This window comes from Myxine glutinosa, chromosome 11 (assembly GCF_964187855.1).
Source record: "Myxine glutinosa chromosome 11, kmMyxGlut1.1, whole genome shotgun sequence".
NCBI classification, from domain to species: domain Eukaryota; kingdom Metazoa; phylum Chordata; class Myxini; order Myxiniformes; family Myxinidae; genus Myxine; species Myxine glutinosa.
This window is the reverse complement of record NC_136271.1, coordinates 73,522,879-73,547,535: the sequence shown is the minus strand read 5'-3', so window position 1 is coordinate 73,547,535 and position 24,657 is coordinate 73,522,879. Positions and strand designations below refer to the sequence as shown.

Sequence of the window (24,657 nt, the reverse complement as noted above, 5' to 3'; positions counted from 1 at the left end):
TCTCACAGCACTCATCAGAACAATTCGTAAGGGGGAATTTCCATTGATGCCAACCTAAGAGGGGTGGGGTGTCCATGCTCTTAAACCTTTTAACTCCTAAACGTCAAACAAGGAAGCAGCACGTACCATTTTTAAAAGTCTTTGATATGACTCTGCCGGGGTTTGAAAACCTGACCTACCGGACACGCAGTGGACTCTCTATCCATTGCACCACCAAGTTATTCCTTCATAAACTAGAACAGCACTCAGTTGAGCACAAACCTCAGCCAGGCTGAACATTTTAAGTTTTGTATCCCACTGATAAGCCGGATCTGTATCCAGAGCATACCCAAAATCTAATCAGCTTGTTCATATCACCTACCCACTCATCCACCAAGTTTCGTCCTCATCCATCCATAACTTGAGATATAGTGCTTCACTGAATATCACTTTTTGACCCTATCTCCCAATGGTGAAGAATCACTTATAAATTATTTCATCCGGATTCGGATGTTCACCAAAATTGAATAAATTTGTCACACACCCAACCTGTCCACCAAGTTTCGTCCGAATCGGACCACAACTTTTGAAGATATCCTGCTCACAAGCAGACAAAGAGACAGACAGACAAACAGGGGTGAAAACACAACCTCCATCCACCTTTGGTGCCCGGGGTAATAAAGCAAATGCAAGTCAAGTTGTCATGATGCAAGTGACGCTTCTGATAATCGGATCGCATCAAATTCCTCAATATTGTGATGGTTGTAAGACCAGGAAAGACTTTGCGAAGCTCCTGGAAGGATAAAGCTCATATATGTAGGATTAAATCTTGTTATGCCATAGTATTGTTTATCGATCAAGTTATATCCTGTACATGGGGATGGATGTGCATTGTGAATGCGTGTTAGACTCAGTTTATGTTCTCACTAGCAGAAGTACCCGGCATTGCCGGGTGGGGAGGGGAGGGGTAGGGGAGGTGAGGGGGGGGGGGAGGGGAGAAGAGGGGGAGGGGAAGGGGGAGAGGTGGAGAAGAGGGGGAGGGGAGAGGTGGAGAAGAGGGGGAGGGGGAGAGGTGAGAAGAGGGGGGATGGGGAGGGTGAGGGATGGGAGGGGGAGGGGGTGGAGGGGGGAGGGGGAAGGGGGAGGGGAGGGGGAGGGGCGGGGGAGGGGAGGGGGAGGGGCGGGGGGAGGGGGCGGGTGAGGGATGGGAGGGTGAGGGGGTGGGAGGGTGAGGGGGTGGGAGGAGGGAGGGGGAGGGGGAGTGGGTGGGAGGGATGGGAGGGGGGAGGGGGGAGGGGGGAGAGTGAGGGATGGGAGGGTGAGGGGGTAGGAGGGGGGAGGGTGGAGGGGGGAGGGGCAAGGGGAAGCGGGAGGGTGAGGAATGGGAGGGGGAAGGGGGTGGGAAGGGGGAGGGGGATGGGGAAAGGGGAGGGGGAGGGGGAAAGGGGAGGGGGAGGGGGGAGTGGAAAAGGCAGGGGGAGGGGGAGGGGAGGGGGGAGGAGAGGGGAGGGGAACGGGGGGAAGGGGAGAAGAGGGGGGAGGGGAGAAGAGGGGGAGAGGGAGAGGTGGAGAAGAGGGGGAGGGGGAGGGGGAGAGGGGAGAAGAGGGGGGATGGGGAGGAGGAGGGTGAGGGATGGGAGGGAAGGGGAGGGCCAGTCAACAATGACGTTGCAGTTCTCATGGTCGGAGAGCAGAACAACAATCGCGACATCGTCCTGCCTCTTCGCAAGAGCACGAAGCGAGTTTTGGAGACTCACCGATCCTGTGACCCACGCCCTCCAGTACCGGCGTTGCCGGGCGGGGGAAGGGAGACCCGTACATTCCCAACCCGTACATTCGCCCTCTCGACTCAAGCTCGTATTCGATTCGTATTCGAAATCGAAAGGGGAAAGGGGAAATCCTTCGTATTCAAATTCGTAAACACGGATTATGAATTAAAATTTAATTCATATCGCACAAAATCGACACAAAACACGATCGCATAAAGGTGGAAAAACGCAATCGCTTTTCGCCCTGAATTACGTGCAAACGTGTGACGTGTGACGGGATGGAACATCACGTGATCGCTCTGAGCGAATCAGCGAGCTGTTCTGGCACTGGCTGAGATTAGCGGGTACTTCGCTGAAATGCGCTAAGGTAAATATGAATAAAAAATATGGATCTCGTCAAATATGGTCTCGGCCATGTTCGTCCCAGGCTCAATGGCCATGTCTATGCCAAATATCAAGCACGTGAGCCTCTCCGTTTCGGAGTCGATCGGTAACATTACACACACACACTCTCACTCTCACTCACACTCACACTCACACTCTCACTCACACACACACACACACACACACACACACACACACACACACACACACACACACACACACACACACACACACACACACACACACAAAAACTGTGTTTTATATATATAGATTACCCTTAAGTTTTGCATCTCACACAATTTCGCACCAAACACATTTCCACTCACAACCTGACATCGACATGCCCCTCCCTTACATTAGCGGAGAAACTTGGGAGAATCTCACACAATCGGCTCGAGTATGGGAGGGGATGGTAAACCTACAGTCACGAGAAAAAGTAAGTACACCCTATGTAAAGTTTTGACTTTTTCAACATATTTCAACATGCAGCTATTTGATCTTCATTTCAACAATCTATCTATAATTCCAGTAATCTCTGTGTGTTTGTTTGTACGTTTGTTTGTCTGTGACCGCTGTTTCTCGACAACCACGGGTCCGATATACTTTAAACTTGCCAGGTATATTGCTGGGGACCCGAGGATGTGCCTTTTCAAGGTTTCATATTAATCGGACAATTACTTACCGAGCTATGTCCAAAAAACGATTCAACCAATCAGAGAGCAGCGAGCTATCGCGTGTGCCGAACGTGGCGGACACACTCTGCCTCGGATGGCACATTTGAGAGCGTATTCATTTATTTCACGTTTGCAAACTATGTTGGCGCTATGTTGGCGTTAAACTATGTTTTAAAACTAATAAAAACCCCGGGGGGATTGTCACTGTACTCGCAAGCCGTTCGCCGTTCGCTTTGGCGTTGCGAATGGACCAAAACATTTCATGCACCAAACCATTTCATGTAAAGCGTTCGCCGTTCGCTTTGGCGTTGCGAATGGACCAAAACATTTCATGGACCAAACCATTTCATGTAAATAGAGGGGGGGATATAATTTTAGATATAGATATAGTACGGGCATGCCCTAGTATTGATAAAGGTGATATAATACAACAAATATCATGAAACATTTACATTTTGTAGTCCATTGTATAATTTAAATAAACATAAATGCAAATTTCACATGTGGAAAAAGTAAGTACACCCTTGGCTCTAATAGGTGGTATTGCCCCCTTTGGCAGAAACAACCTCAAGTAGGCGTTTCTTATAACTGTCTACCAGTCTCTGACATCGACTGGGAGAATTTTTTTCCCACTCCTCCTTGCAGAATTCTTTCAGCTGTGCGATGTTTGAGGGGTTTTTTGCATGCACAGCTCGTTTCCAATCCCCCCACAACATCTCGATGGGATTTAGGTGCCGTCACTTCGGCACCTAAATGCCGTCAATGCCGGTGCCGTCACTTTGACTTGGCCATTCCAGAACCCTCCATTCCTTTCTTTTCAGCCATTCCTTGGTGGATTTACTGGTATGTTTAGGGTCATTGTCATGTTGCAAGGTCCACCTTCGGTTGAGCTTCAACTTTCCGACAGATGGCCTCTCATTATCCTCAAGCACCCTCTGGTACAATGAAGAATTCATAGTGGATTCTATGATGGTGAGCTGCCCAGGCCCTGATGCAGCAAAGCTGCCCCAAATCAAAATATTTCCACCACCATGCTTTACAGTTGGTATCAGGTTCTTGTGGTCAAATGCTGTCTTTGGTTTTCGCCAAACATGTCTTCTGGTACTGTGGCCAAATAGCTCTACCTTTGACTCATCTGTCCAGAGCACATTGTTCTAGAAGTGCTGGTCTTTGCCTCGGTGTTCATTGGCAAACTTTAGTCTTGCCCTGATGTTCTTTCTGGACAGCAAAGGTTTCCTCCTGGCACACCTCTCATGTAGATCAAATTTGTGCAGCCTCTTTCTAATGGTAGACTCGTGCACTTTGACATCAACAGCGGCAAGAGCTACCTGTAGGTCCCGTGATGACATTCTGGGGTTCTTAGAGACTTCTTTCAGCATCTTGCGGTCTGCTCTCGGGCTGAACTTGCTGGGGCGGCCTGGCCTGAACAAGTTGGCAGTTGTTTGGAATCTTCTCCACTTGTAGATGATCTTCCGGACAGTCCAATGAATATATATGAATGAATGGTCGTTTTAAGGCCATTTTTCCCCGCTACAGCGGGGGTTAGCCTTTCCCCATGACAATCATGGTTCCCTGTTTGAGGCAATGTTTTTATGGCCGGATGCCCTTCCTGACGCCAACTCTTAGTCGAATGATTGATTTCAAATTGTTTAGGGATCTTTTTAAATCCCTTCCCAGACTCGTAGCCGTAGGCATCTATAACCTTCTTTCTGAAGGCCTCAGAGAGCTCTTTTGATCTGGGCATGGTGACGCCGCACACTTCAACAACAAAGAGCAAACCAAACTAAATGTCTGATGTTTAAATAAGACAGGTTCCTCCAAGATCCTCTCTAACAATGTTCTAATCATTTGCACCTGAGCTGGTGCACCTGATTCTAATTTTAGGTATTTGAAGTAGTGATTTAATGTAGGGGTGTACTTACTTTTTCCACATGCGAAATTTGCATTTATGTTTATTTAAATTATACAATGGACTACAAAATGTAAATGTTTCATGATATTTGTTATATTATATCACCTTTATCTATCAATATTGTTGAAATGAAGATCAAATAGCTGTATGTTGAAATGTGTTGAAAAAGTCAAAACTTTACATGGGGTGTACTTACCTTTTCACGTGACTGTACGTGCCAACCCCATCCTCCCCCAAAAAGGAAGCCATCCATCACAGTTGGCAGGTTGCACTGGTGTCTCAGCCCCCCCCCCCCCTTCCCAGGAAAGGGACCTCCACCTAATTGCTCAGCCAATCAGGCACTGTTGTTGGGTCGGCAACCGAAAGTCTCGCACCTGGTTTCCGAATGGGGCTGCTTTGAGTCCAGCATCCACCCTGCACATCAGAGAAAAGGGAAGTCTCACCTGCATTATTGTCTTGTTGTACGACTATGATCTGTGGCTCCTCGTTGCTTAGGATTTGTTCTTTATTCCAATCATTGTACATAAGTTTGCAGATTCCCATTTACCTCTGTGCCCTTTTGATTCATTTGTTTCATTCCTTTTTGTTAGTAGCATCTTGTTTATTGTGATCCTCCCTGTACTTTTCTCTATAAATAAATCACACAAAAGGTAAGAAAATGTGAAAACGTGGTAAGAGGCAGCTGTTTTCTGTGAAAGTTTGCCGTCAGTTTCCGCCCAATTGGTCGATCTTTGGGGAACAGTAAAGTTGTATAATCTATTGAATGCATTTTTTTTTTTTAACAGTTTGGGCCATCTCCCGGAATGAAAGGTACAGGGGCTGAGGGTACTATCTTTATGGGCGCTCAGATGTGACATCTGGCAGCAAAGGGGGGATCTGTTCAGGGGAAAACCATGCAGTCTCACGTGCAGCTTCCCCCAGTGAGGTTCCAGGCTTCTCCTCCCCCACGTGGGTTGCACCCTCCTTTATAGAGTCCAGCCCCACTATCATCCTTGACGCACTTCGCCCTTTCCCTCTGTCTCTATTGGTCCGTAACCCAGTCTGTGGGTTGGGAAACAGATGGTTGCTGATGGCCTGTGTGGCGTTCGTGCATTTCCTGCTCAAACTTTTTTCCCGCGTCTGGAACAAACTCCTACACTTTCTTCAATCCCACTCCTCTCTCCAGATCTTCAAAATAGCTGTTCATCACCATCTTTTATCTTCCCCCATCGAAAACCTTGATCTTTTCAATCCCCGTTAATACACCCCAAATCCACCTTTTTCAAACTCAATTTTCTTTCCTGAAATCCCCAGTCATGTCCAGCTTGTTATCAGATATACCCCACCCCAGCCCTCTCCCTTCTACAGAGCTCCCGATGTCCCTGTACCCTGCTGTTGTTGTGCTTCCCTCTTTCTCCCCCTCTTGTCTCCAGCTGCCTTTATTATTGGGGATGTCAGTAGGCCACATACAATTTCCTCCAGACACAGAAATGACGCTCGAGTAACTCAACTTCCAACTGTTCTAGGAGGGGTGAAATTTAGTGTGAGTGCATTAAAAATAATATTGTCGAGAAGGTTAGATTTTCTTCTTTGAAATGATATATTTTTTTCTATGAGTTTAATGTTAAAATATTAATTAACGGTAATTAAAAACACGCATATTTTGATAAATGAGCAGTAAGGCTGGACCGGACATCCTCGGTGAACAAGCGGCAAAGCTCTACACTCTAAAAGCGGCAAAGCTCTAAAATGGCAACCGAGCTCAGCTCAGTTTAACCTGATCGGATCCGGCGAGTAGAACTTAAGTGATTCTTTACCATTGTGAGATAGGGCTAAAACTGATACATAGCAGGATATCTCAAAAAGTTGTTGACGGATTTGGACGAAACTTGGTGGACTGGTTGGGTGCCTGACAAGGACGAACCGATTCGATTTTGGTGGAGATCTGAATATGGATTCGGATACGATAATTATTTAATCTCAAGTGATTCTTCACCATTGAGAGATCGGGTGAAAAGCGATATATAACAGGATATTTTTTTAAACGTTATGGATGAGTTATGACTACACTTTGTGAACGAGTTGGCTAAGTGACAAGAACAAGTCAATTGGATTTTGGTTCAGGACGGAATCCAGATGCGGCCTTTCAGTGGCTACAAAACATAAACTGTTCAGTCTGAGGTATGCGCTCCACCAAGTGCCGTTCTCATTATATGTTCTGTTATATGTGCTCTTACAGAAGAAGCCACAACTTAGTACACAAAAAAGAAAAAAAACTCACGCCAGATGGCACAACAGGTCGCTTTAAATAACATAAGACTGATTATGAGGCAAATTACATTTTTTTAAAGGTGATTAAGAGATGGTGGATTTAGATACAAACATTGGGATTGAGAAAAAAAAAACACAGCATATTTCTAGATATAAAACGACGCATATCTCATGTCACAATGAAATTATCTTACGGTTATTCTAGCATATTCAATACGGGGGATAACGAACCCATACTATGCAAAGATATAAAACGACGCATATCTCATGTCACAATGAAATTATCTTACGTTTATTCTAGCACATTCAATACGGGGGATAACGAACCCATACTATGCAAAGATATAAAACGACGCATATCTCATGTCACAATGAAATTATCTCACGGTTATTCTAGCACATTCAATACGGGGGATAACGAACCCATACTATGCAAAGTTAGCCCCTATAAGTCATTCCCACAACAATATGAACTCATCAACATGCCTAATACTCACCTCGTATAATCGCTTTAATGTGCGCTGGATGAATGCTTGTTGCTCTTTTAACATCATTTAAAGCACTTCTGAAGTTTCCTGCAGCAAAATAACAATAGCTTACAAAGTGTTTCTCATATATCGACGTTTCACAAGTCATGAAACAGAATAAATACAAACCAAGTAAAAAAAATTTTTTTTTTTTTTAAAGACTTTAACAAGTACAACAGATAAGTTTTTTTTATGTAAAAGAAGCAGAAGACTTCCAATAAATGAAGATTTTGAGAAATAGAGTTTTGGAGTCAAGGGGCATACTTTAAAGAGTTCCAATTATGTTAATGTACACAAGAAAAGGCATCAGTGGCAGCACAGAAAAGTTAATTTGAATGAGAATAACTCGTGTTCAAGAGATGACAAAACATGAAAACAAATAAACGACCAAGTCAAGAAGATTTTGTCAAAAACCCCACAGATGACCTTCCCTCTCTTCAGACCTTAAAAAAAATCACAAGCTGGTCAAACACTTGGAATGCGTCTCAATCCTGAAAAATCTCGCACTCTGATTATGCCTCTCGGAGAGGACCGTCTTGCAAACCCTCCTATCAACTTTCTTCACAAACCTCTTGAGGAAATTCAGTTGTTTAAATTTCTGGGTCTCACTATCAACAACCATGATCTTTCTTGGGCAAACCACATTTCAAAGTTGGCCTCCAAAGCCAGCTGCTGACTGGGCTTCCTCCATCGTACAAAGTTCTTCCTTAGCACACCTGAACGCCTATCCACATACAAGGATTTCATCCACAGCTTGAAGGAATACTGCTCTCCCTTCTGGGCTGGCTCCCCTGCCTCACATCTTGCTGAGCTTGACACCGTGGATACCAAGACCTTTAAAATTATCGGAATCTCCCGCGATGAAGCTGAGTCTATGGGCCTATCTCTTCACCATCGCCGACAGGTCAGTGGTCTCTCTGTCTTTTACCGCCACCTTTCTGGTCTTGCACCCTATGCTCTTTCCATGCTTTGTCTGCCCCTTGGTTTCTGTAGGGCTCACATGGTCCACAATCAACCCCCTTCTGGTGAAATTACCTAAATCCAGGATCATTGCTCACCTCCACTTATTTGTTCATCTTTTCCCCACCTGTGGAATCAACTTCCACATCCTCTTCAATCTCATCCTTCCCTCCAGGTCTTCAAGACAGCTGTTCACCACCATCTCACATCGTCTCCAATCCAAAACCAGGATCTAGGATCTTTTCTGTCCTAGTTAACCCCCTCCCACTGTTCACCCCACCCCAATCCCTCCTCCTCCCAAATTTCCAGTTTTCCCTCCTGAGAGTTTCCTTCTATATCCTATATTCTTGTCCACCCCATGAATCCTCTCCTGCCCCTCATCCATCCCCACACCCATTGTTTGTCCACCTTCCTCTGTCTTGGCCTTCGATTGTCTTGATCCGTTCAGTGTACTAGTTCTAGCTATTCCACGAGCCTCGACCACATATACCAAAAAAAATGTCTCCTGATAATTTCACCACCCTGTGACGATAAACCAAAACAGTTGGAAATCCTCAAATTGCTTTGTTCACATTTTTACATTTCATGGCATCACCATAGGGTGCAGGAGTTCCTGTAGGATCATCTTACCATTTAGTAGGTGCATCGTAAATAAAGGTGGAAGAGTGAAACCGTTATAAATCCATACAAATGCAGAGGGTAACGAAGGAACTGTGCAAGTGTGTGGCGGCATATGTACAAGCTGCGTTTCCTATCACAAACAAAACAACATCATCGTGATGAAGGAATCAAAATTGTTCTTACCCAAATGGAAGTTGGCGGCAGCCCGATTTGTATGTAAAATAGTCAGCAACTCCTTTGAATTTTCATTATCCATCTCCACGTCTGAACTTCCTTTCTCCAACTTCCTTTCGATGCCTTTTTCTTGAGTCGTTACCTTTTCCTTTTTAACTTTGCTAATACTCGTAACTGCAGCACTCTCTTGTGGCCGCCCTTCTTGTACGATGCCGTGTTCTTCGTGTTCCTCACAGTGCGGTGGCTTTTCATTGGTCCGTGAAAACATAATCCCATTGGAGTAGGCCTCCACTGCCTGACGATATTTTTTTTGGCGAAAGAACTCGTTTCCCTCATCCTTCCTCTCCTTGACAAACTCTGCATTGTAAGAGAAAAAAGGTAAATTGGATGTGGGGAATTAAATACAATCACAAGAATGTACAGGTCAACATTGTACAATTAAACATTTACTCTACCAATGGTACAGTATCAACCTCAATCATCCATTCTTGATAAGATCAATCCCTCCAACCCCACAATCACCAACCACATCCAATTTACACTCTCTTATTCCCCACCATCCTCCCCCTCCCCCTTACATCCAATTTACACTCTCTTATTCCCCACCATCCTCCCCCTCCCCCTTACATCCAATTTACACTCTCTTATTCCCCACCATCCTCCCCCTCCCCCTTACATCCAATTTACACTCTCTTATTCCCCACCATCCTCCCCCTCCCCCTTACATCCAATTTACACTCCTCTTATTCCACACCCCACATCCAATTTAAACTCCTCTTATTCCCCACCCCACATCCAATTTAAACTCCTCTTATTCCCCACCCCACATCCAATTTAAACTCCTCTTATTCCCCACCCCCACATCCAATTTAAACTCCTCTTATTCCCCACCCCACATCCAATTTAAACTCCTCTTATTCCCCACCCCACATCCAATTTAAACTCCTCTTATTCCCCACCCCACATCCAATTTAAACTCCTCTTATTCCCCACCCCCACATCCAATTTAAACTCCTCTTATTCCCCACCCCACATCCAATTTAAACTCCTCTTATTCCCCACCCCCACATCCAATTTAAACTCCGCGTTGGCGCGAAGTCGCGTCCACCGCCAGCAGCCGGCGCGAGACAAACAGGCAAGAGCTCCTTCTCGTTCGGCTGCACCCAGCTCAGACCGTCCCGAACCACTGCCTCTCACCAGCCCCTTCCCAGGAACGCACATGAACCAAAGCAGCCGCAGCCGAGTGACCATACGCCGACCAGCGACCGTCTACCACCAAGCCAGAACAGAGAAAGAGAATAATCGCGATCCCTTCGCTTTTCTTCCTCCGTTCTAGATGGTCACCTCTGACGTCATGCTCGCTCCAATCACCAAACGCGATTCAATCACCCCATCATTCCTCAACCAATCTGCATTCGGGGCGTGATCTCATGGCCATTCTTGACCGCCCATCGAGAATGTTCGGAGGTGGGGCCTGTCAATTACAGACCTTCGAGGCGGAGTCAAGCCGTCATTCGGGAATGTTCGACTGGGTGGGGTGCACTTGCCGGTAGTTATGTCTGGGTACTTTTACTTTTTATTTTTTTTGTATACAAGATCATGGCTCCTGTAAGAGCTAACATTAATCACATAAAAACAAACTGACACATAAAACATATGATAAAGGCAGTGGGATACAAGATGGGGAGAGAGAGGGAAGCACACAAGTACAACAGTGGAGAACAGGGACATCATGAGATATGTGGGAGGGAGAGGGCTTGGGAGATAGAGGCATGGGAAGGGGGGTGGGAGAGGTATAAAACACATGGACACTGTTAGGACTTCCAGGAAAGAAGTTGGTTTTTCAAAAAAGTGGATCTGGGGTGAATTAACGAGGGTAGAAAATATCAAGGTTTTGGATGGGGGAAGATAAGAAATGGTAGTGGACAGCCGTTTTAAAGACCTGGAGGGAGGAGTGGGATTGAAGAGTGAGGAAGTTTGTTCCAGCGGCGGGAGAAAAGAGGAATGAAAGTGTGAAGGTGAATAGAGAGTCTTGATTTTGGCAGTTTAACCATAAGAGGGCTGCTGGCACATCTTGTGCGACCTGTAGGAATATTTGGGGGGACAGAGCCCAGAGAGAGCTGGGGGAGCAAGGTCGGAGAGGAATCGGTAGAAGACAGAAAGACCACCAACCTGCCTGCGGTGAGTGAGTGAAAGGCCCTCGGAGTTGGCTTCATCGCGGGAGATTGCAATGATTCTGAAAATGGATGGATGGGGGAAGATAAGAGATGGTGGTGAACAGCTGTTTTAAAGACCTGGAGGGAGGAGTGGGATTGAAGAGTTGAAGAGAGTGTGGGAGTTTGTTCCAGAGGTGGGAGAAAAGAGGAATGAAAGAGTGAAGGTGAGCAGAGAGTCTTGATTTTGGCAGTTTCAGCATAAGAGGCTTGCTTGCAGATATTGTGCGACCTGTAGGAATATTTGGGGGACAGAGCACAGACAGAACTGGGGGAGCCAGGCCGGAGAGGAGTCGGTAGAAGACGGAAAGACCACCAACCTGCCTGCGGTGAGGGAATGAAAGGCCCTCGGAGTTGGCTTCATCGCGGGAGATTGCAATGATTCTGAAAGCTTTCGTTTCAACAGCGTGAAGCCGAGCTAGGTGTGAGGCAGGAGCACCAGCCCAGAGGTGAGAACAGTATTCCATTGAGATGCTGATGAAAGCCTTGTATGTGGTGAGGAGCTCAGATGTGCCAAGGAAGGACTTCGCACGACGGAGGATGCCCATTGCCCAATCAGCGACTGGCTTTGGAGGCCAGCTTGGAAATGTGGTTTTTCCAGGAAAAGATCATGGCAGATAGTGAGACCCAAAAGCTTGAGTGACAGAACTTCTTTGAGAGGATTGTTGAGAAAGTAGATGGGAGGGTTGTCCAGTCGGTATTTTCAGAGAGACATAGTGAGGGTGTGAGATTTGTCAGGATTGAAAGACATGTTCCACTTGTTTGACCAGTCTGTGATTTTGTCTAGGTCTGCAGAGTGAGGAGGCTGCAGACTGCCGATCTGAGCGATGAGGTATGGAGCGGCAGAAAGTGGAGTCATCAGCAAAGAGATCGAGAGGATTTTCCAGAGAGTCAGAGAGATCATTGATGAAGACCAGAAAAAGCACAGGGCCCAGAACACTGCCTTGGGGAACTCCACCCTGAACAGGAAGGGGAGATGAGAGAAATCCATTCAGGGCCACACGTTGACTACGACCAGAGAGGAAGTCCGCAAGCCATGCGTGGAGATATCCATGGATACCATAGAGAGTTTGGTGAGCAGAGCAGGTTCCTAGACCATATCGAAGGCACTGTCTGTGATTATGGTTGTTGTCGTAATTGTTGTTGTAATGGCGGTCTTTTTCAGATGAAATAAAAAATAAGGGAAAATCACAGGGCAATTACACACTAGGGATTATTCTTAAGACCCACCTAATTAACATAGCTCCACCCCTCGTATGGAGACGCATATACGATCTTACCAGACAGTCGGCCTAACTTTGATACATGAAGGTTTATTGTTCGCGGAATTCAGGGCACACTAATCTATGTAATTCTATCTCGACTAAGGTATTTCATTACCTACCCCCACACACGTAATATTATGTTAGTATGATTCTACATGCTGCCCTGTCTTCTTGCAACCATTGAAACTGGTTTAAAATACCTTGAGTCAGTGCAGTATACTGTTTATTCCACCAGGTGAGTGCCAGGGGTATTGCCCCTATGTTTTATCTTGTCATAGTTTCAAAACCCTGTTCATACCAATGGCAGTTGAGAGCAACCAAAATGATTTGTGCTTTATAAATCACTAGCAGAGAACCTGCCCTATTGGCAACCTTGTGTTCTGACACACACCTTTATTTGGGTGGTCTATGCGCCAATAATGTATGACTCGACTCCACTTTGTGGAGGACTCGGTCTTGACTTCAGGACTCTAACTCGGATTCAGACCATGTGGACCCGACAACAACACTGGTAAAAGCAACTGACAGCTCCCTCAATCGCTCCCAAAAATAATTTAAAAAAATAACCTGGGTTAAGTGCATGAAGCAAAAACATGCCTACTGCTTATAATTCAAAACACCTCTCTGCACTGGAAAACGTGGGGACAGGAATACTGTGCTGTTAAAGGTAAGGACCTGTAATACCCTATCCCACGTGAAGGTGGCGCTACACGATACACATTTACATAGAGAACTTGCGACCGCTCCCTCCCTCTATTCCCCCAAGATCACCGGCAAAGATTAAAAACACCCCTTTACACTAATTTGGGTCATGCTGATCCTACGTAGCAAATCTGGACATAATCGGCTCAGATCTGGATGTAATTGGCAAACAAACACACAAACACCTGTCCATGAATTATAGCAAGTATGATAAGATCTTGCTGAAGCTTTTCACAACATCCAATGAGATAGAGAATCCCATGAGGATATTAATGAAAAAGCCAAAAAATAAAGAGGGCCAGGTGAGATTAAAGAGAAAGATGGACTTCACATGGCATTACAGTTAAATCCCCAAGTGGTCAACGTACCAAACGTACGAGTTAGCAGTTAGAGAAAGATGGGATGGGATGGGAGAGTGAGGAATAGAAGATGCACGTAGACAATTGTAAACTGTGTGGATTGGAGATGAGGGATAAATAATTGGAGAGGGAGGAGGAAAGATACGAGGTGGAGAGACAAAGGTTTGGAAAGCATGAGATACAAGTCTATCAGCATGGGAAAAGAAAAGTTCCCTTGATTATAATCGAGTGTGTTCTCCACAGAAAGTCAAGTGAGCAGTGCAGAAATCAGGCAAAGGGTGACATCATTCAACATTGAAATACAACACTTCTCTTGGCCTCCGTATTAACTAAAACAGCACTCAGCAGAGAGCATACCTCCGCCAGGCTGAACAGTTTATGTTTTGTATCCACTGATAGACCGGATATGGATTCGGACCTGAACCAAAATCTAATCGGCTCGTTCTCGTTATCTAACCAACTCGTCCACCAAGTTTCGTCATAAGTCATCCGTAGCTTTTTTTAATATCATGCTATATATCGTTTTTGGCCCTATCTCTTAATTTTGAAGAATCACTTTTGAAATTAAATAATTCTCATATCCGAATCCATATTCAGATCTTCACTAAAATCTAGTCATTTCGTCCTGGTCACATGCACTACCTCTCTGCCAAGTTTTGTCCGAATCCATCCACAACTTTTTGAGATATCTTGTTCACAAACAAACAAACAGACAGACAGACAGACGGGTGAAAACATAACCTTCATTCACCTTCAGTGGTGGAGGTAATAAAAGCACACAGAGATGAGCTCCTCACCACATACAAGGCTTTCATCCGCAGCTCAATGGAATACTGTTCCCCCCTCTGGGCCGGTGCTCCTGCCTCACACCTAGCTCGGCTTCACGCTGTTGAAACTAAAGCTTTCAGAATCATTGGAATCTCCTACGCTGAAGCCAACTCTGAGGGCCTTTCACTCACTCACCGCAGGCAGGTTGGTGGTCTTTCTGTCTTCTACCGACTCCTCTCCGGGCTTGCTCTCCCAGCTCTCTCTGTGTTCTGTCCTCTTAATATTCCTACAGGTCGCACAAGATCTGCCAGCAACCCTCTTATTGTTAGACTGCCAAAATCTAGGCTCTCTGCTCACCTTCACTCTTTCATTCCCCTTTTCTCCCGCCTCTGGAACAAACTCCCCCACTCCCTTCAATCCCACTCCTCCCCCTCCAGGTATTTAAAACAGCTGTTCACCACCATCTCTTATCTTCCCCCATCCAAAACCTTGATCTTTTCTACCCCCGCTAATTCACCCCAGATACACTTTTTCTTGAAATTCCAACTTCTTTCCTGGAAGTCCTTGCAGTGTCCATATGTTTTATACCTCTCCCCCCTCCCCCCGAGCCCTCTCCCTCCCACAGTTCTCTCGATGTCCCTGCTCTCAAATGTCGTCTTTGTGTCCTTCCTCCTATCTCCCCATCTTGTCTACCGCTCCCCTTATTTTGTGTTTTATGTGTCGGTTTGAGTTTTTGTGTGATTAATGTTAGCTCTTTCACGAGCCTCGATCTTCTATCTTCTATCTTCTATCTTCTATCTTCTATCTTCTATCTTCTATCTTCTATCCAAAAAAAAAAAAAAAAAAAAAATGAGGCTCAAGGAACACGAATACAACAAATGGTGGACGGGAAAAAAAACCGAACGAAACTGTGAGGAAGGCCGGAATGTGAATTTTGAGTGTGGCTCGTCGAGTGGAATCAGGCAGGTTAGAGAGTGTGCATGTGGATCGACATAATCGGGCTGATTTGGTGGGACAGTGTTAAATGGCAGAGTGAGTAGTTTGATGTTTATTTGCAGGTGTGATAATACTAGGTCTAACTTCAACAATGCTAGAGATAACAACGTAATCCACATCGACTATCCTAATGCTCCATTCATTCCCATTTTCCTTTCACCATTACGAGGATTCCTTCCCTCTGCCAAGTGAGCTGACAAACCTCACCGAGATCATTTAGCATGTTTTGGATACATTGTAGCTCAGGGTTGTCATCCGCCGCATTCAGTCCTTGCTCACCAATGCTCTTCATGAAAAGTGGTACTCGCTCAAATTCCTGCAAAGCATCAAGGAACTAAATGTCAGGCAAGAACACCCAAGAAGTGTGATGAAAATCAATGGCAAGCCTAGGCCCAAGAGAATGCTAGTTCAACTTGGCACATTCAATACTATATCAAAGTGAAAATGAAAAGACATTTGTGAATGAATGTCTTCCCTACACGTACTACTACTGTATGCTTTAGTTTAGCGTTTTTTTTTTCCAGGTCGGAATTGACCGAGCGATACGCGAGTGTTGAACCTTACAGACGATCTGGAGTGTCACGTTCATATGTAACTTGCGTGTACAACAACAACAACATGCATTTTTAGGCCATTTTCCCTGCTAGAGCAGGGGTCCCCATCTCCCCATCACCATCTTTAGCCAAGTCTTTCTCGGTCTTCCCCGTCCTCTACTTCCTTCTACATTCATTTCCATCACTCTTCTCAAACAGTCACTTTCATCCTTCCTCAACACATGACCAAACCATCTCAACCTGTTCCTCTTAACAGCATCAATCACAGGCTCTATTCCCATCATCTTTCGCAATTCATCATTTGTCTTCCTCTCTCTCAACGATACTCCGCACATTCACCGAACCATTCACATTTCCACCCTTTCCAGCCTTCGTTGCTGCTCTACGTTCATTACCCATGTCTCGCTCCCATAAATCATAACACTTCTCACACATGCAGCATACACCTTTCCCTTCAACTTCAACGACACTCCCCTCCTCATCAGCACGCCACTCAGTTCCCGACACTTCTTCCATGCACATCTCACTCCAGCGTGTGATGCGGTGATCACTCTGATATTGGAGACATCAAACAACATGCTCGTAATATCAGCCATACTGAACCAGGGTCACATATAATATTGTTGCGGATATGGGATTTGCATCCATCCATATCCGCTTGTAAATATTCCCCTATTTCCTCAATACTTCCCAACTATCCCCAATCCCCCATTCCCTAGTCCCATTTTCTGTAAACAACACTCTGTAGACCCGACCTCCCCCTATTTCCCCCATTAAATGTCGTGCCCAGGTTCACCGCATCTCATGTAAGACAACTATAGGACATCTTGCTAGTTATTCTTAGTCTATGTCAGTTAAGGACTCGTTTCCATTAATTCTGACCCTTCGTTGCACCAGAATGTGATTGTATGGCACCGTTAGGAAGTTTAGGACCTCCCAATACCTCCCCGCAGCTCTTCCTCACGGTTCAGCAACAACAACAACAACAACAACAACAACGGCAGCGGCGGGCGCGGGAAGTGCGCGTCCTCACTCCGACTTGGTTGGTAGGGGGTGTTGGGAGGGCACCAGGCCTCCCCAACGAGCCGCCATCGAACATGTGCTCGACGGAGTTACCAAATAGGGGTTCCCTGTCAGCTCCTCGTCAAGGGCGGAGCCCGGTAACCCCCGCACCCAATGGAAGCAGCGGACCGGCCCCAGTGGGGCGGAGCCAACCAGCCGAGGGCGTGTCACTCCCCGCTGAGCATGCGCAGGAAGAGGGAGGTGACGTCAGATGCGCGCTGAGCTTGACGCAAGAGAGACGTCCCTTCCGAGCGCTGTGACACCTCCCTGCATCTCTTGGACCGTGCTTGATCCTGTCCCCGAGCCAAGGTGCACCTTGTGCTATCGAACTACCTGTCCCTTCCTGCCATCAATCCCTGTGTAAGTCAGCCTTGTTCCGTTTGTCTGTGGTCTGTCTGGGCTAAGATAAGACGGTAATTAAGTGCCCATCTCTTCTGTGTCTTTTACCTCACTCTGCCGTGTAATCTACCCCCTTTTCTCCACCACTGTAATTATACCCTCCTCCGGAGGTCTTGAGAACTGTACCCCTTGCGTCGTTTCCTCTTTCCCAGTCGTCGTGTCCTTTCTATCATTGATTTGACATAGCGCGATTTGGTCAACGTCTGGGTGGAATCGGGGTCTAGTCGGGGAATAACTGTTCGGTCGCGGCAATACCACCGCTCGGTAAATAACATCTAAACCGCGTCCGTAACAATATCATAACATCAGTATTCAGTGTCACAATAACATCCTGGTTTGAAAATTCTCACTTTACAAATATGTGGGATTTAATGGTCACTTAACATGCAGTGGAACTATGGCAGCGTTTTTACTGTTATTGAGCGTGGTTCGTGCAGGAGCTTGGACATGCATTGGATGAAAGACAAATGAACGCAGTAGTTATGGGATTTGAACGTAATATGGTAAAGCATCATGAGTCGTATATTCCTTTTGATGCCTTTTTCTTGACCTATGTGTTGTGTGTGTGTGTGTGTGTGTGTGTGTGTGTGTGTGTGTGTGTGTGTGTGTGTGTGTGTGTATGTGTGTGCTTGCATGTCTGTGTTTGGGTTTGACTTCAATGCACTCCAGCATAACCAATGGACGGAATGAGTTGAAAACTGGTGGTGGGACTTGGGGATCCACGGGAAGGTTTCCGGGAGTGGTTTTTTCCATGGCTTTGGTGACGACTGAGGGAAAGTCCCAAATTCTCTCTCGGTAAATGTGTATTGTTTTTTTGTGTCACCTGGTGGGAGGAGTATTACGAGTCAGAAATCATAAAAGTTGAGGATTATCTTGTCTGAAACTAGAACAGCACAAGGCAGAGTGCAATCCTCCGCCAGGCTGAAGAGTTTGTGTTTTGTATCCCACTGATAGGCTCGATCTGGATTCGGACCTGAACCAAAATCAAATCGCAATGTTCTTGTCGCCAAACCAACTCGTCCACCAAGTTTTGTCATAATTCGTCCACAACGTTTTGACATATGAGGCTCACAGACAAACAGACAGGAGTGAAAACAACCTCCGCCACGGGAGGAATTACCCCATTCATAATAATTCAGGACAGCTTCTTCACGAGGCTATTTAAGTTTGGATGCTGTACACAGTTGTTAAATAACTTAGTCTATGTCTGTATCGATTTTAAAATATCAAAAAGCCACAATTGAGAAGCTATTGACACAATCAAGTACAATAATCAATATCTGCCGTGTCGCGCGATGTCGGACTGCAGATCACGTGACACGGATCGCCCGTGCGATGTCGGACTGCAGATCACGTGACACGGATCGCCGCGCGGCGCGCGATGTCGGATTGCAGATCACGTGACACGGATCGGCCGTGCGATGTCGAGTCGGACTGCAGGCCACGTGCTCCTTTGGGTGCATAACGTGAGGTAAAAGCATGGCCCACCTCTTCCCACTTTTCACGAGAAAAGCCCCCACTGTATCCTTCATGTTCGAACGCATCCATAACCGCGTCCCATGCATCTTCTTGAGGACCGTCGCTCTGCACAGGCCCAAACTCCATCACCAAGCACTAGTTTACTCTCTCTACAAAAAAAACCCACCTTGGTCACAACAAATAACTTATGATTTAAGTTATATTAATAAACACTTGTAAAATTATTTAATATTCCCCGCAACTAACAAGTCAAAAAATATTGAACATTAATGCGAGCACATGCCAACCGTGCTTACAATAATAACTGATACACCGCAAAACGATGTGTAACTTTGTCGGTTATTTCCTCAACAAACATTAAAATAACGAAGGCAAAATTACAGAAAAAGATTAAATATCTTAAGCTGTATTTATATAGATAATTCGTAGTACTGCAATTTTAATTTGTAGTACGTTAATTACCAATAATTTGGTAATTACCAAAATTACCATGAAAATATTTAATGCGGCAAGGCAAGGGAACAGGAAGCGATAACGAGACATTGTTGGTTGTGTGTCTATGGGATCACAAAAAGTCGAGGAGGTGGACAGGTCATTATTACTTTACCGTTGTCTCCAGCATTTCCCCAAACAGCACTGTCGTACATCGTCACGCCCTCGCAGTGAAAGTCACGCCCACGCCCATGGATGACGAGCCACGCCCTCGGAAGATGAGCCACGCCCTCGGACGGCGTGTTACAAACGGTCTTACTGGTTACTCCGCACCATTGGTACCAAATCGACCAGGATGGACACAGATGGATTAACTCCTCCAAAGGACGTATAATTTTTACTGTATAATCAAACAGTACGACATTGATATATTGTCTGCCCTGTGTTTAGGCATTTTCGGTCCAGCTCCGATTCTCACACTGTTGGTAATAATAAGAGCAGGGAGTCACAACACGTCACAAGCGTTCCACCAGACACATTTTCCTTCATTCCCCTCCCCAAGTCTAAACTCAACATTCACCTTTATTCGTTCACAATCACACCCATTATTTCTCACCTCTGACGGGTGTAAAAGGAGTTTAAAGGAGTCTTTACTCCTTACAATATCTAAAAATAGTCTTGAAAGGTCTAATGATTTGAAGGGTCTCGAGGTCTAAAGGGTATGTTGCAATACTATACCAGTTAAGGTTTAAAGGGTCTAAAGTAGACCTTTTGAGACCTCTAAATCCTTCAACCTTTCAAGCCAATTTTTAAACCTTGTAAGACCCTTTTGAGTTTTGACTCCTTTTGACCCGTTAGACCATAACTACTTTTGGAATGTATCATTTAGACCTCATATGAACCTTCAAACCTCTATAGACCTCTTCCACCTCTAGACCCTTTGACATTTAGACTATTTAAACCTCTTTTAATATCCTTTCGACCCTTTCAACACTTTAGACTGTTTGTTTGTCTTTTGTCACATACTCATGCCCACTTACCCATACCCACCTACTCATGCCCACCTGCTCATGCGCACCTTCTCATGCCCACCGACTCATGCCTACCGACGGGCGACGACTACCCTCCATCCAGACATGAGCGTCTGTTCCACTTTAATACTATCCATTTAAATTTTCATCCAAGTGGTGAGATAATTACAGCAGCTCATCAACTCGAAATGTAATCGGTGTTTGTATATATATATAACCACCTTTAGAGGCCATTTTTCCCCGCAAAGCGGGGGTTGGCCTTTTTCGGGCACCGTGGTTGTTGTTGTTTTTTTCGGTCCCCTTTTTGAAGCAATGTTTTATGGCCGGATGCCCTTCCTGACGCCAACCCTTTTTGCCGCCTTTAACGACAAACAGGGAATTACCAGTGAACTGGTACTCAATTAGCCGACCTCGGAAGGACGACAGGCTGAGTCAACCCCCCTGGCGTTAATTCAGCGATCGACCGGGATTCGAACCCAGGATCCTAGGTTATCCTAAGCCGGCACCCTAACCGCTAACCCAACACCAGGGTGTATGTCCATCACAAACTGCGACATTCTGTCACCTTACAAGATTGTTAATTCAATAAAATCATTTTCATCGTTATTTGATTTTAACCTCTTCATTTAAATTGATCTTAATCAGAATTTAATTCAGGCTCTCAATTAAATTTTAACCCCTTGATGTCATCAATGCCCTCTTGGTTTGAATGACGGGGAATAAAATGATAGGAGAGGACAGAGTTGCGTGGGGGCAGACAAGGGACAAATCCTTTTAAGACCCTTTCGACCTTTAGACCCCAACTAGTAATGGAATGTACCCTTTAGACCTCTTGAATCCCATAGACCCTTTAGACCACTTAGATGCCAGAGACCCTTTCGACCCCTAATAGTCTAAAGAACTCTTTAGACCTTTACCCCCTATAGACCCAGAAGACCAATGGTTCTCAACTCGTTTCAGTCCATGGACCACCAAGCCAATCAAAAAAAAATTCGTGGACCACCTCCTTTTTGAGACATGATAAAAAAAAGAGGAGACAACAAACATTTTGGTTTGAAATGTATTTCTCATGCCATGTGACTTTGGACAATGTTCCTCTGGACCACCGAAAAAAGTCACCATGGACCACCAGTTGAGAACCACTACTTTATACATTTACATCCTTCAGACCCCTTCAGACCATTTTAGTTATTTTAAGACCCTTTCAACACTTTATACCCCTTTAAACACGTACACCCTTTAGACCCTATAAGCTCTAAAAAGGGTTTAAGGATACCTTCACTGGAAAAAACTGAAGGAACGTTTTTCATTAATTTAGGACCCGCTCATCCCACAAAGGTTTCACTGTGTGAATACAATCGTGTTACTAGGCATTTCAGCCTCCAAGGGCACGTAATTTTCCATCGAAGCAAACGGAAAATTAACTTAATCACCTAATGCACCCCAACTACGACCACCCTCGATCGAGGGGCGGACGTCTGTCCCACTCACGACTATTCATTTTATTTGGTGTGGAACAACTTTGAAACAAATACATTATATGTAATAATTTCACCATAATTTAAACATGCTGAAATGTTTGGTTAGTTTAATATATAAAGCTCAATTCATGTTGATATATGCTTCAAAAAATAAAACTAGAACGACACTCTTCGACGTCAACCGATATGCCTCCGCCCACATTATAATACTTGTACCAAGTTTGATTAAAATCTATTCAGCTGTTCTCCAGTTATCACCTTTTTACCTGGCATGACCTCTGACCTTTGACCCCAAAATTTACTCGGTTCATGTTTACATCATTATACATACCTGTACCAAGTTTTAATTTGAATCCCTTCAGCTGTTCACAAGTTCTCACATTTTTACCTGACATGACCTCTGACCTTTGACCTCGGGACTCCAAAATCTAATCAGTTAATCTTTACATCATTATACATATTTGTACGAAGTTTGAATCAGATCCCTTTAGCCGTTCTCAAGTTATCACGGTAACGAAAACCTCTCACTTTGTAAATAATATTCCATCATTTAAAAGGTCAAAAGTTGCACCCATAGTTAGGCCACAGCAACACGTTGGACACCATAGGACTTTCAGTTATTTCCTTAGTATGTGTTTCAGATAAGGCTGTGTTCCCAATAGTTGAATCTGCGTTGCATTAATTAAATAAGATAGGCCCCATTCGCTTCTTGGCCAGCCGCTCTCTCCAAGCTACGCCAGTATGCACCCCTACAGTCGGGGCTTGTCCCTCCCAATTCTATTACGCGCTTCTGCTTGACCAGCAGCGTTCGCTGCCTCGCTCCAAACGCCATTGAACACGCGGTCTAAGGCCGAGGAAAAAGGGGGCGGGACACGGGAATGAGGCGTGACCCTGTCAACTCGCCGTCGAGGGCGGAGCCGGTGAGCCCTCGCCAACCAACCAGGGCTGAGCTCGCTGGCCGGCGTGGTTTCAAAGAGGCGGATTGATCTGTGAGCGCGTAATATAAGCGCCAGCGCGAGCCTTTTTACGAGAGTGAACTGAGAGTCGACTCGGGGCTGAAACGGACTGCACAGGGAACCATTGATGGTAACTAACTGCACCGGGGATTGCGTTGCACGAACTGTTTATTGAAGAACTGCGCCGAGAGAGCTCGTTGTTACGAAAGTTTGAATCAGATCCCTTTAGCCGTTCTCAAGTTATCACGGTAACGAAAACCTATCACGGACGGATGGACGGACAGCCGGATGAACAACCTGAAAACATAATGCCTCCGTCGGCGGAGGCATAAAAATCGACTGAAAAAAAATCCAACCAAATTTTACATGTTGCCTGAGGTAGTATGTGTGGTTTTTATTCCGGATAGCATATATGAGGTTGGGAGAGTGAGGTTGTAAGGGGGAGGGAGGCTTCGGAATGGGAGAAAGACCTCAATTTTCTCTCCATGTAAATGTGTATCGTATAGCGCCACCTGGTGGTATCGGGTATTATAAATCATCATCCGCTGAAAAACTGAAAGTTTAACATCAGGAAGGCCGGAAGTCATTTTGACTCTTTTGGGGGGGGGGGGGTTTGTACACCTGGTCGAGGGTCGTATAAAAGCTAACACATAGTACATATAATAAAGGGAGTGGAAAACATGAAGGAGAGAGAGAGGGAAGCACAATAACAGTAGGGAAAAGGGACATCAGGAGATCTATGGAAGGGAGAGGGCTAGGGTGGGTTACATGGGATAAACAAGATGGACACTACAGGGGATATCAGGAGAGAAAATGGAATCTGAAGGAGGTGGGTTTGGGGTGGATTCATAGGGGTAGAAAAGATCATGATTTTGGATGGGGGAAGATAAGAGATGGTGGTGAACAGCTGTTTTAAAGACCTGGAGGGAGGAGTGGGATTGAAGAGAGTGAGGGAGTTTGTTCCAGAGGCGGGAGAAAAGAGGAATGAAGGAGTGAAGGTGAGCAGAGAGTCTTGATTTTGGCAGTTTGACCATAAGAGGGTTGCTGGCAGATATTGTGCTTCCTGCAGGAATATTTGGGGGACAGAGCACAGAGCAGGGAGTACAAGGCCAGAGACGAGTCGGTAGAAGATAGAAAGACCGCCAACCTGCCTGCTGTGAGGTTTTAAAAATTCCTCTTGCTTCCTGTGTTTGAACAGTCAAAATGATTGTTCAAGTTATCGGGCAACAGGATTTTTTACTGAACATGACCTCTGTCCTTTGACCTCGTGACTCCAAAAAATCGAATCAGATATCTTTGCATCATTATACATACCTGTACCAAGTTTGACTTGCATCCCTTCAGCCATTCTCAAGTTATCGCGGTAACGAAAACCTATCTCGAACGGATGGACAGCAGCCGGACCCGAAAACATGTCTGGCGACTTGGTCGGCGGAGGCATACATTTTTTCAGCCTTCATAGTGTTTCACAACTTAACAATATGCATTGTGATGATGTTCCAATCTGAGTGAGAGCAATTCGGAATTTTAAAAACGTTTCATTTCACTAATTTCAAGCAGAGGTTCAAACCAAAGAATCCAACACTGACCTTCGCAGCGAGCAACAAGGACGGTTGATGAAGGTGATGTTAGCTGATTTCCAAGCAGATGGGAAGATGACCTATGGCAAATGAAGGGTAAACAGAGCAGAATGTTTGTGAAGTACGGGTA

General features: G+C 45.4%; 2 protein-coding genes across 4 annotated transcripts in view; one reads left to right on the top strand and one right to left on the bottom strand.

The window, feature by feature from the left end:
* RCN2 (reticulocalbin 2) overlaps positions 1-24,657 on the top strand; it is a 425,951-nt gene that overhangs the window by 222,827 nt on the left and 178,467 nt on the right. The gene's annotated exons all lie outside the window — the stretch shown is intronic.
* Positions 1-24,657, bottom strand: part of TTC4 (tetratricopeptide repeat domain 4) — an 84,484-nt gene that overhangs the window by 49,152 nt on the left and 10,675 nt on the right. For 2 of the 3 annotated variants that reach the window (XR_013624988.1, XM_078786770.1), the window contains exons 1-4: positions 19,057-19,206; positions 15,761-15,869; positions 9,260-9,607; positions 7,466-7,543 (exon numbers count right to left, since the gene is read on the bottom strand). Coding sequence is in view for 2 of the 3 variants with exons in the window: in XM_078786770.1 (XP_078642896.1) it covers positions 7,466-7,543; positions 9,260-9,607; positions 15,761-15,869; positions 19,057-19,173 (652 nt within the window). In the remaining variant the exon portion in view is untranslated. Of the gene's footprint in view, positions 1-7,465; positions 7,544-9,259; positions 9,608-15,760; positions 15,870-19,056; positions 19,207-24,536; positions 24,608-24,657 lie in introns of those variants that run through there. The other variant, XM_078786771.1, reaches the window with a different exon arrangement.